Source organism: Salvia hispanica, chromosome 1, assembly GCF_023119035.1.
Source record: "Salvia hispanica cultivar TCC Black 2014 chromosome 1, UniMelb_Shisp_WGS_1.0, whole genome shotgun sequence".
NCBI lineage: Eukaryota > Viridiplantae > Streptophyta > Magnoliopsida > Lamiales > Lamiaceae > Salvia > Salvia hispanica.
Window position 1 is genome coordinate 4555135 of NC_062965.1, and position 14057 is coordinate 4569191.

General features: G+C 32.0%; 1 protein-coding gene across 1 annotated transcript in view; it reads right to left on the bottom strand.

Moving 5' to 3' along the window:
- Window positions 1–51: 51 nt before the first annotated feature.
- LOC125185372 (CBL-interacting serine/threonine-protein kinase 7-like) overlaps window positions 52–14057 on the bottom strand; it is a 16475-nt gene continuing 2469 nt past the window's right edge. The window contains exon 3 of the mRNA XM_048081902.1: window positions 52–1592. Within this exon, the coding sequence (XP_047937859.1) occupies window positions 252–1592 (1341 nt within the window). The 3' untranslated portion in view covers window positions 52–251. The remainder of the gene's footprint in view (window positions 1593–14057) is intronic.

A 14057-nucleotide genomic window follows, 5' to 3' on the forward strand; every position in this document is an offset into this window, starting at 1 on the left:
AAATTATAGGTTGTACAAACAAATTTGGTTACAAGTTAGGCAGCAAAACAGTTGCATCAAAGGCACAATTTATTTGAAACACAAAAACCAAAGACAGAGACATGAATCAAATCACTTCCATCAAACCAACAAACTATTCACAAATTACACATTTCTATCTTCACTACCTAAAATTTAATCAAAACATTTCTATCAAAAGAAAACAACCCTCCAACCCTGCAAACGACGCCGTTTCGCGGAATGCCTCAATCTCATTGGGCCATGATCGCACCAATCCCCAATCGCAGCTCCCCCCACTGCGACTCGCCCAATTCCGCCGCGCCGTCGACCAATCTCAGCTCCACCAACCACAGCTCCGGCGCCACCCCCCATATCTCCACCTCCACCACCGCCCTCCCTTTGATCAGCCGCATCGCTCCACCCTTTCGCCGCTCTACTCTGTAGAGAAAATCGAGGCCGGTTCTGCTCAATTTCTCCTCAATCTCCGTTACTTCCATTCCAGTGGTAAACCTAATTTCCTTGCTAATCGTAGTCTCCTCCTCGAATAGTCCCGACAGATCGAGCCCCGACGACATTGAAATCAAGTCGAAAGCGTTCACTCTCGGCATGAATTTGAATTGATTCGAATCGAGAAATTCAGATCCGGTTAAATTCTCATCGAGGCTCTGCGATCTTAAATTATCCTGCGAGAACGATTTTTTGAACCAGGAGAGTTTGATTAGCTCGTCGAGGCTGAGCCTGGTGTTAGGGTTTGGATCGAGCAATCTGTAGATGACGATTTTGGCGGATTTGGAGACGAAATCGGGGAATTCGAAGGCGCGGCGGTGCATTGCGCGGTACATGTTCGATAAATTGCCGTCGTCGAAGGGGAGGCTTCCGACGAGGAAAACGTAGAGGAGGACGCCGCAGGACCAGGCGTCGGCCTTCTCGCCGTCGTAGCCTCTCCGGGCGACGACCTCCGGCGCGGTGTAGGCCGGCGTTCCGCAGGCGGTGCGGACGAGGCCGTCGATTTTGTGCTCGGAGAGGGCGGAGAGGCCGAAGTCGGTGATTTTGAGGAGGCCGTTGTGGTCGAGGAGGAGATTCTGCGGCTTGATGTCGCGGTGGAAGACGCCGTTCTGGTGGCAGAAGCGGAGGGCGGAGATGAGCTGGTGGAAGTAGCGGCGGGCGGTGGACTCGGAGAAGCGGCGGCAGCGGGAGAGCTTGGCGAAGAGCTCGCCGCCGGGGGCGAGCTCCATGACGAGGTAGATTTTGGATTTGGTGGCCATGACCTCGTGGAGGGTGAGGATGTTGGAGTGGTGGTGGAGGCGGCGCATGGCGGAGACCTCGCGGACGATGCGGGGCTCCATGGCGGCGTCGACGGTGGCGGCCTTGTCGATGACCTTGATGGCGACTTCCGGGGAGGAGGGGCTGTTGAGGAGGCGGGCGAGGTAGACCTTGGCGAAGCTGCCGCGGCCGAGGAGGCGGCCGAGCTGGTACTTGTCGAGGATGATGGAGCCGGCGCCGCTGGTGGAGCGGCGGATCTTGGCGGCGGAGGGGGTGGGGTGGTTGGGGTGGGGGGGCCCATTTGGGGTTGAGAGAGGAGGTCTAGCTAGCTATGCTTGGTGGCTGGACAAGGAGTGTGTGATTGTGTGTGTGGTTTATATATAGTGTAGAGAGAGAGAGAGAGAGAGAGGAGAGATCACATGTAGCAATTGTTGGGAATATAAAAATGAAAAATTGTTTAATGGGGTTAATGGTGGCTGTGACCTATGGATTTTCTGGCTTTTTGTTAGGTTATTTAAGTTTTACTCCCTCAGTCAATGAATATTCGTCCCGGTTTGACCGGACACGGGTTTTAGAAAATGTAATAAAAAGTGAGTTGAAAAAGTTAGTGAATTGTAGGTCATACTTTTATATATTAGTTTTATAATAAAATATGAGTAGAAATGAGTTAGTGGAATATGAGGTCCACTACCAAAAATGGTAAAAGTGAAATAGAACAAATTTTGGGGGACGGACGGAAATGGAAAAATGAGACAAATTTTGGTGGACGGAGGGAGTATTTATATAGGTGCATGAAATTTGTTGGGTTTTTAGGGAAGTTTTTAATTTAAAACGGTATTATTAATTAGTTTTAGATTTTGTTATGATTTTTGAAATGATTTGATAATGAAAATGTTATGCTGGGTATTTGATACGAGTAGGGGTGGGTAGGTAAGGTATACCTTACCGAAACCACCATACCGTATACCTTATCGTAAATACGGTATGTGAAAAAGTCATACCTTTACCTTACCAAAGTTTTCGGTATACCGAACTTTGGTATACCTTATTTTCGGTATGATAAATTTTTATACCGATACCGTACCTCATTTTCGGTATATACCGTATTCGAAGTTCGGTATACCTTACTTTATGCGGTATACCCGACTTTCAACATCAATTAAAATAGAAAATTAGAGTTTTTAAAATATTATTTATAATTTATAATTTTAAAAATAAATTAAATATAATTTATTCATAATTATATTTATATTTCACAATAGATTTTATAATTTAAAAATATAATTGTGTGTATATTTTTGTGGTATATACCTTAATTTACGGTATATACCGAATTTCGGTATGTAGCGGTATACTGCGGTATTTGAAAATTCATACCGTTACCTTACCGGAATTTTTCGGTAAGGTATCATACCATACCGAAAGTCACGGTATACCGAAAATTCGGTATTTTTGATATTTTTTTGGTACGATAAGGCCGGTATTTCGGTATTTCGGTATTTTTCTCCAGCCCTAGATACGAGGGATATTCTTGTTTGCAGTAGTTAATTTGTTTTACATTTGCAAATTATACGAAAAATCAGTGTTTGATATTTTTATTCGTTTATATAAAGTTGTAGTAGTAAAAATGAATAGTTTGAAGTTTGATTTTTGGAACTGATGAATTAATGATGTGAATAATAGTATTTCTTTTATTTTATTTTAGTTGGGATATTTCTTTTTTAGCACAAATATTAATAAATGAGTATTTGAAGGTTAATGTAGAGAACAAAGTAAAAAAAGAATAAAGTAAGAGATAGAAATAAAGAATAAAATAGGAAAGAATAAGCTTTTATAAAAAAAATGACTCGACTATCAAGAAATACGACTCAACTATTATTTGACATAACCATAATCATGGGTGGAGCCAAGCAAGAAGGGGGAGGGGATTAAGCCATAATTGGTATATTATTTTTTTAACCTTTTTCTATTGATTTTTTTAAAATATTATTTAAATTTAGTTTAAATTATTATGTAAAAATCCCTACAAATAATATAATTTATTCAAAAATATACTTTAAATTAAAATTTAAGAATCCTTAACTCCTACCTGTAAATATTTCTGCGTTCGCCCCGACCATAATCAAACTAAATAAATACTAAAACAAAATGAATAACACTAATGCAAATTAAACGAAAATGATACTCACGTAGTCACATTTAGTATTATCAATGATTAGTTCGGGGCTGATTTTAGGAATAGAAGTTAAGGGGCGTCTATAACAAATTGAATCGATTAATCACTATATAGTTACGGATGTATATAAAGAGCAAATACTCCACTAAACATTTGAAAAAAAAAAATACTCATAAATAAAAAAAGATAGGTATGAGGGTAAAATGCCATTGTGTATTCCCTCACGTCTATATAGGAAAACAAAATTTAAAAGCTTTCCTATTTCATGCACAAAATGAAATTGTATTCTGATTGTCCGAATATATCATGAATGAATAGGCTGGAATAAAATTCAACAGGTTGCAACATTGATTAAATTTACAGATCTGAAGAAAAGTCAAATTTAAAATCTGAGCTATCTATCTTTATTTGCTTAGTCTAACATTTAATTCGATTTTCTCAACAAAATATCAATTATGATTGTTTAGATTCACTCCTTTTGTCCTTCCCGGTTTCAATAATAATTACGGATTGTGTAAATATCGAATTAGCTTCATTGCTAAAATTGGCTGACTTTTTTCTTTTATTTTTTTGGCATATTTTATAAATTATTGCAATACTTACGTAACTTTTCAATTTAGAGTAAAATAAAAATTTCAAAATGATCAATATAACTGACAAGTTGACGTTGCATGATCGTTCTACACAATGGCATAAAATTGGTTATATACTCGCCACGTATCACTCAAAGAACAATGTCACACGTATATTAAGATCGAAATGACATCGCCGGTACTGAGAGTGTTTGAATTTGTTAGAAATTAGAAAATAGATCTGTTGTTGCAGTGAATTTGTCATGTTCTTAAAAGAGAATTAATTATGGAAATTTTATTGCAACTTGCAACTAAATACAAAATCCAATAGCGCAAAATAAGGTCTAAATTTGATTCAATACTACAAAATTTGTTACAATCGGCACCTTTGAGGACAAATATATAGACAGTTAATAAAGAATTGCATGTGATTCAGATATGTCGTCAGTTCAAGAATCGTAAGTTATAATAAAAAAAAATGGGACCCGTAACCAGCTTTCCAAATGAAATGGTGGTTCAAAACCACCAATTTTTTACCGGACTCTCACACAGTTTTTATTCGATGTTTCTGGTTTTCGATTAGAATCTTTAATTAACCGGCGATTACGATTTTAAACTTTTGAAACTGAATTAAAGGTTCTCTTGCAAGATTTCATTTTTCTAGAATCGATTCTTAATCACATAATTAATCCTCCAACTGTTTTCTCAAACTTCACGTAAAAATTAATGAATACTACTAATATTCTTTTGTTTTATTAGCCAGTTTTCTGACCTGTTTGTTTTATATAGAAATAGGATATATTTAGCGGCTGAAGCTAAATGTTAATTTTTGTATTCAGATTCCGAGTATCTTTTGATATAAAATTATGATATGGTAATAATTGTACAGTATAAAAATGGTAATATTAGTTGTCATTTCTCGAATTTATTTAATTTTTTGTATTATGTTGTGGGTTATTCGTTATGCATGATTCATGATGCTCTATAAATTCCACTAACGCATATACTATAGTCGTCTATACAGTGGATTTTTTTAAAATTGAAGAATACTTTATGTCGACAAATATTAGTAGCAGCACTATTTTTGAATCATTTTGTTATATCAGTCTATATTTTTATTGTGGTTTTTTTCTCATCACGCAGTCATGAAAAATGCTAGTAATTTTGATACTAATTTTAACAACACTAAGATTATTAGCAACTCAGCGTCAACATGATTCCAAATCTGACCACATTTTCATTCAAATCCCAAATAATTATAACATTATATCTCCTACTCATACCCTATTTCATATCCCAATTAATCTATAACTTTTTTTATTTCATCTTTTTTAATTGCTCACCATTTTATATTTTTTAGTTTTCATTATTTGTAAAATAAAATTAAAAAATTCTTAAAATACATAATTGAAATTCTTAAATTACTAGAAATTGAGTATGATTTATTGATTTTGAATGAAACTGAATGTGAACTGTAAGTGTATATAAAACTCATCAAATATAGATAAGTGAGGGTGGAGTGAGTGGTGCAATTGATCATATAAATTAATAAATAAAATACGCAAAAAAAATAGAAGTATCACTAATACGAGTATGCGACATTAAAAAATTGTAGTAGCAATTATTATTTTTATCATATTATATGAATAAAAAGCTAAAATTTAGGGTCAAAATCTCGTCAAGTAACTTTCAAATCACAGAGAAAAAGTAGAAAGGTAAAGCATGCACAACCAATAAGATATCCCAATAAAAAATTCAATAAGAAATAATTGGTATACATTTATCATTAATCAATCTTTAAGATAAACAAAAATAAAGTTAATCATTTTGGCTTGTACAAATCGACTTCGCTTCCCATTTTCGAACCGTTAAAAATTCATTAGGAAATAAAAATAAAATAAAATTGAAAGAGTATTCAATTTCAATCTTTTATACTACCATGATTTGATTGGTAGATATTTATAGAAGGACTAGCTAGCATAACATTCATTCCCCACAGTCAATTAAATACAATACCTTTATTTTAAATTTGGTGCAATGATAATATATTTTGTACACCCCACTAGCAAGAAGTTGATTACAGATAATCAAGACTACTTAAGCCCTTATTAATTACAATGATTAAACAGCTCCTTTTTACATTGAAACTATAGAAAATTGTTTTGATAAACCAGTCATCAAACACGTTTATGCGGTTTGTTAATTAGCTGTGTTTTGAAAAAGGTTAGCAAAATTCATTTCACCTTCACAAGATTTTAATGGAAGTTTACTAGTAACTTCTTGGAATTTAGATCTTGCATTTTCATTGTCTTGGTTTGTTTCGTATACTCTCTCTATATAGTATACAACTTGATGCACAAATTAGTAAATTATGAAAGAAATGGAGAATAAAAGTAGTTGAGTTATTATTAGTGGAAGATATGACCAGTTTAATTTAAGAGAGAAATTTATCATACATGAAAGAGGAAACATATGTCTAACTATAAATTGTGGACAAAAGAGTATATTTTTTATGTAAAAAAAAAGGTTAAAGTCTAAAATTGCGGTGAATAGAAAAGTTATTAACAAATAAACGAACATACATCAACCGATAAAAAACACACTAAGAAAAATGTCTTGCTGACGCTCCCACCTAGCTACCGCTTAACCAATAAATCACCAAGCTTAATACCACAAAAAAATTTAGATGATTGAGAAATATGTCTAAGTTTAATATTTGAAAATTATGTTGCTCATCAATTTATAGAAAATTGTCGATTTAACCCATCAGCAAGTCATTCGCTTCACGTATGACAATGCTACAGTTTTAGACATCGCTTAAGTGAATATAATTGGCTAAAACTTATTCACTTTAAATCACATAAGTGTTTCCAACTAGTGCAATATAAGCAACTTTTTCTTGCTCGATAGCACCGACCGGCATAGTTTAGGTCTTTTGTTTAAATATTTTTTATTGGCCTGATTATCATTTTCTTGTTTTATGATTATCAACCATGATTCAATTGTTTGAAGATGTTGTGTAATTTATTGTGGGGTGTACGATCAACACATTTATTCCAAGAAAAAATAGTATGACTCGTGCAAACCATCCACAGGTCAAATTTTTAACAAATAATTGTACCTCTCTTTATGGACTTTCATAAGCATTTCATGTGATACACTTTGATAGTTTAATGTATGAAAAAACAAAACCACTCTTCTCTTTTCATCCCCAAAAAACAAGGCTGAAATGATGATACAAATTTGTCATTATCACGTTGAAGCAAGTAATCAATGAACAATAAGCTATCATTTTGATAGCTTCACTAATTGTATGATTATTAATTTGAAAATAGATAAATATGGACCACAGCTTGATGACCTATCCAACAACCTAGCTAGATGCAGAAATTCCAAGTGTGCCAATCAAAGTATTGCATGTCAATTTGTAATTGCACACTTCAACTTATAGAATGTATCACAAAATCAATTTGAGCCATGAATTTGGAAGGTCCATTTATGTTCTTGTCTCAAAACACACGTTAGTGTGAGTGTCGAATCCAATCGGTTCAAACTGAACCCACGTGGCTGGACTGCTACACTGTTCCAATTACAATGGGCCCACAATTTATATATGTACAATAATTGAATGTATGTATGAAACTAAATATTGTGGGATGGCTTTCGTGATTCACAATTAACATGTTCTAAGTTCTTGGCCTAGAGAGAATAAAAGGATATATGAGTGATTGATCAATGATATAACATACGATGTTAATTTTACATGATGATTGAAAAATGAACCAATACATTTTGTATAAGATGGTTTGGATTTTTATATAATTATTGATGTCTCCTTATTTATCAAACACTATTTTTTTAGACACGTGTATTTAGGAAAATTGAAAATAATGTAAAGTTAAGTGAGAAATAAATGTATCTTAAAAAACGTATCATGTCATTATATGAGATGGACCTAACATGCATGTGTGGCGAATAATGGGATATAATAAGGGGTATCAATACAAAAAAAAAGTAAGGTTTACTAACGGAAAAATCAGTCGATAATCTTTGAGAATTCATCGGCAAATAATGTTATCGATGGATGTGTGCTTTCTTCAATAACCTTGCCGTAAAACATTGTCCAGATGGACGCACGTTAGAAAGTTACTGATGAACTTTAATTCATGATTGCAGATTTTAAGGAGATTTTTTCCGACTACACACCTCTATTACTAAACCTGACTACATATTTCTATTTTTTTTCTTTTGCTTAGATATAAGATCTTATTTCGACTTAATTATCAACAAACAAAGAAAGTATGAAGTTAAAAAGAAACAACAAGTTTGTACTAGTAAACTTGTAATACATAGGCTGATCATATCTCTACAAAATCCTCAGGGATGTGTGGCTCAACTGGTTCATTTCTTAGCACAATTCTTGTCACAAATTCCTCTCATGGGGAAGGATCTTACTCGGAGCATGCTGTGCCAATGCAATCCCTTTTTTAATCCGTGTCAAGTTGCTACTCGCAAGGCTTCGTGCCAAGCATTTAGTTTTGAGTTTTCCTGTCTTTTGGTCTAGCGTGCCTCCTCAAATCTAATCGTTAAAAGTTTGACTTTTGACACTTCCATTGTCTTGCATCGATTTCTTGTATCTTCACCTAATTAATAAGAAAAATATTATATTCAAAAATAAATATACTCCTCCTAAGGCATGAGACATATTCATTATTGTGAATAATTATATCCTGTGTCAAAAAAAATAATTTTTTTTCTTGCAGAGTCAACTTAGAGTAATACCAATCGATTGGGAATTTGGACCACAACTGAGTCCCCTTCATTTGAACTACAAACTTGCAAACAAATTTATATTATTGCATGGTTGAGGTAGGAAATTTGTTGTGTAGGCAAAGAGTTATCGATCTGGTTTCAATTCCAATAATCAATTATCGGACTTGTCCTAATTAAAAAATAAATTGATTTTCTTTTACTAATAGACAGATTAATTTATAGAGAAGAACGATTGTATATTGAGGTATAATTGTGTAATCATAAAGATATAAAATGATATAGAGTGGATTTTCCCCAAACTATACCCATCAAAACCATGATAATTTGAAGACTTTGCTCAATTTCCAACTAGCATTCCATTTATAGTTTCTCTTGGATTTTTATGTTGGTTTCGGTAAATTAAAGGTTTATTCCATTTTTGAACTAAAATTAATTATGTCTAGCTAGCACGAGCCGTTTAATAGAGTTTGTTTTCCATCGTTGAATTTATCATAATGGAATATTCCATTTTAAGATGGAATATTCCATTTTAAGACGGAATATTCCGCCAGTAAAAGAATATTGTCTTAGTATTTTGTAAAGAAAAAAAATCTTTATAAAAAAAGACAAATTATGGAGTATGATAAAACCGTGGGATAGCTTTGATTTTGTTAGGAATAGTATAGTTGCATTTATCGTTTTTATTTACATTGAGTTTAACAGTGGAATATTAAGCCCTTTCGACATTACAGTTAAGGCAGAAATAATCACTTTTTCTACATGTATTTCCATATATCTCAAACGAAACATAATTTCATTGATAAAATATTTCATTTTCAATTAATAATAAATTGAAGATTCGAGTTACCTCAGAGAGTCAGAGGCAACGAGTTGTTAATTAAAAAAAAAAATGTAAAATCAATATTCTTATTAGCGGTTTAGGAATCTATTGAAAAATAGTTCTCTTGTGATGAAATATATAAAAGTATTATATTGTCTTATGCAACAACACAAATTAGATAAGAACGAAAAAAAAAAATTAGATAAGAACTCGAAACAAACTTCAATAATATAATGACTTTAAAATATGATTTGACCTATATTTTAAAATGAGAGATGCTTCAATGTGGACTAAAATATCATCTGCATCTTTATTTTTTAAATTTACTCTATTTTCTAATACTATTAAATACCTAACTAACAACCACTTAGGCTACATAAACTTATTAGCTTTTGACACCACTCTCTGGTTTGGTGCTATAAAGAAAAAACAATTATTGTCACATTTGGAATATTAAGTCGCGCGTGGCTCCTTACTTAGTACTATGATTTAATTACATGTTTATAATAATTAATGTCGATAAGGCCATTTTTTTAGACTTTGGGTTCCACGTAGTCCTACCAAAATTAAAATGTGCATGTTTTCATCATTATATTGGGATACTTATACTAATTTATACGTATTCTATTATATTAATATTACCTTTATTTTTTTAGATGGGAGATGCAACGTAGTTTGACCTCTAAATCTCTCTAAAATTGCATGAAACAAGAAAATCAAAACCAACAATTAAACAACACATACATATCATGACATTATCTATCCATCGTTATCCAAAAAAAAATATTTCATCTGTTCCATTAGAAATGAAATGTTTTTCTATTTGAGTTGTCCCAATAAAAATGAAACGTTTTCTTAAATGGAAACAACACTATCTCTATTTTTTCTTCTCTCTTACTTTACTCTCTCTTCATTAAGTCAGAAAACAACATTGCATAAAATCCCATGCCAGAAATTAAATGTTACATATTTATTGGGATGGAGGGAGTAGTTTTCACTGCAATTTTAAGTTGAATTGAGAAGTTCCAATAATAATTTCAAATTAAACATTGAGCGTCACAAATGTTACGACATATGGGTTCAAATTATTGTTTGATACATGACTATCTTTTTTGCTTATGAAAAAGATGAGTCGCAATATATTTTTAAATTAAATTTATCGAAATAGTTTGAGCATCATATATTTTTAGAAAAGTTTGAAATTATGAGTTTTGGTGTAAAAAATTTCTCCAACTATGCATCAAACTGAAATCTATTTTTTTATTTTTCTGTGGAATAACATCAAATATGGTGTTACTGCAAAAAAATTTATGAGACAAAAACTAAAAAATAATGTAAAAATTGAATTTGGTGTAAATGGTTGGAGTAAAACTACTTTATAGTGTGACATATACTAAAGATGAGTTTCTATTTAGTGTAAATAGTAGGAGATGAGCAAAAGCACTAGCATTTCACATCCGAATAATAAATGCACTTATAAAATGCCAAATCTAATTGTTTATTTCCTTTTATGCTATCATCTCGGTAGAACTTTCTCTCTTTGGTACGCTACAAAAATGAACAAATAAATAAAGGAAAATAAAGAAGGAAAGAAGTACCTAGAAATGTCCAAACACATTGTATAACGAGAAAATTATAACTAACACAATTTTTATTGACTTATCTATATTTGCAGATTATATTAATATGTATTGTCCTATTCATGACTAAAATTTGGGGAATGGAAGAAACTCATGGGCGTGAATTAGCCAATTGTCCCAATCACAAAATCGAGTTAGATCCTTCCTCAAATTGTCTCTCTCAATTTCAAATGGGACTATATTATTCGCCAGTATTTTTTATTTTTATTTTGATGTAACGTCTTAAATTAACTTGTTGGTCATAGATCTCAAGTTGATTGTATAATCTAAATTGTAGCTCACCTACCTTAACTTTTTGCTAAAATGTTCGGAAGCATTTTACTTTTATAGAATTCAATAGTTGGATACGTTTAGTGAGAAGAAAGATAGAATGCGACGTTATACTTAGTTCCCCGTGCTTAAGACGAGATCAATATATATACGCGTAAAGTGACTGACATAGTATGTTAGAAGGTATATATAAAGATCTTTCATCAAGGAAAGTACGATGAAAATGCAAGATGTGTTTGTAAATGGAAAAATATACGCTGAGTTGTTTTTTACGAGGCGTAAATTGTAACAAAGCAACGCAGAGTGTAAACAAAAGACTTGTACACTCATCAAAGTCATACTTATTTGTTCATTTTTATAACAAAGGACTTGTCCAAAGTCATATCTTAATTACTAAAATTCTTCAATTATTATGAAGCTATAGAGTTAATTAGAGACTCAATGTTGTCACCTCTTTTAGGTGAACACAACTTGTTCTAATTACAATAATTAACAAATATAATTGAATCATGTTTAACTTAGAAATAAATCGCACAAAGAGCCCCCATATTATTTCAGGGTTGGACTATTAAATTATAGTAGCAAAATATGGTGAATATAGACATCAATAAGATACTTAATCACTTTAATTTATACGATTTTTATTGGATGCCACTATGCATTGATGTGATATTTTGACAAATATAGAATGAATTAGTAGTTATCAACTTATCACCATCTTCGTCGAAACCACGATCTGTAAATTAATAATTTCATATATTACTCAGATTATATTACTATTTTACTGTGTGATCTAATATTTAATTGCCACCATTACTTTGGAACCCTTAAGAAAATTATGTGCGACATTATTACGAGATTGAAACTAGTTTTTCTCATAACGTTTTGAGTGACAACACATGCTAAATTTTGTCATGAATAGATACATTGAACTTCAAATATCAATCATGCTCATAAATTTAAACATATTACAAACTCATCATGTTAGTTGAAATATGGTATTTTTAGAAATTAAATTTGAACGGCTGAATTTTGTGCCGCTCCTATTTCCCCATCTGCAAAGCATTTTCAATTTTTAATTTATATTCTTTAAGTTATGAATATTTATATGGAACTCAAAATTTGAAATTAGTATTGGTAGAAGCATGAACCGAAAAAGTTGATAATAGAATTAAAAAGGGTATATATATGGGGTCTCCTTAGCAAAAGTTTAAAGGGGCAGTTTAAATTGTCGACTATATAATAATAGTAATAGTTTTCAACTATATATCTTGGAATTATTGATATGCCATTATAAAAATATTAGTACTATATAATAGTTGGAAATGCCAAAACTGAAATGGGTTGATAATTAAGCATCGATCAGTTTGGTTGCTACTATATACTAAATTTATAATTTCTTAATAAAATACATTGACTCTTGTCATTTAAAACAAAACTCAAAATAAATAAATTAAAATGTTTAGTCTATTAGTAATACAATTGGACCAATGGAAATTTTTGTTTAGATGCTACAAAGGGACCCGTGCACTAGGAAACGAGCACTAGATTTGCACATCACTTTCACGTTCATAAAGTATTAAACTCATCATGATTAATTAATTATGTGTCTATTTTTCATTAATTAATTATGTGTATTTTTTATTGAACGGCTCTTGTTTGATGGTTACAATGTCTCTGTGATATTTAACATGATTCGTCATAACTCCACTAATGATTGACTTGTTTATTGAGCAACGAATTATATAGTTGAAAACAGTGCATGGAAGAAAGAAATAGTATTAATAATTTATACTTTTACAGATTATACTATCCCACAAATGATGTGATTCTCTACTTTATTTGGCATTTAAAGCTAGCTAAGATTGTTCATCGAAAGATTGCTAAGAACAACCTTAATGAACACACACACACAATCAATTTAAACACAAGTTTAATTCACTATACAATATTATGGCTAAAATTTGTGTCTTGCACTTAAAAAAAAAAAAAATCGGATAAGAACACTTTTTATTTTTTAATGCTATTAAGGATATTAATTTGTGTGTCTAATTTGACTACTGACGCTTCATATCTCAACTAAAATTATGGGACACAAATAGAAACATCCTAAAAAGCAAAAGATTAAGATAATTTGTCTTCAACTTAGGAAAGCTTTCTTTACATCCTAGATTATAATTATTTTTTATAATTTTCAAACGCCAGTAATCATATTTCAATTTTTGTCTCCTTAGAAGATAAGTTTTTTTAGGATTATATTTATACTAAATGGCTCCCGCTGTGCATAAAGGGGCACTGCATTAATCTGCAACTTTTCTAAAAACTGTGGAATCGGATCTGATTTTATCAACAATAATAACAAAAGAAGAAGAATAGAAAATTAGTTAAGTAATCAAATTAGACATTGTAAAAATCATTAGAGTGTACTACTATATTTAACAGGCATGATGAAAATTCAGACTTCCAATCTTTGAACTTTCTAGCAAATCTAGGTGGCCTTAGATTTTGCAACATGAGTGAATCAAACAAACGAAAATCGCCAT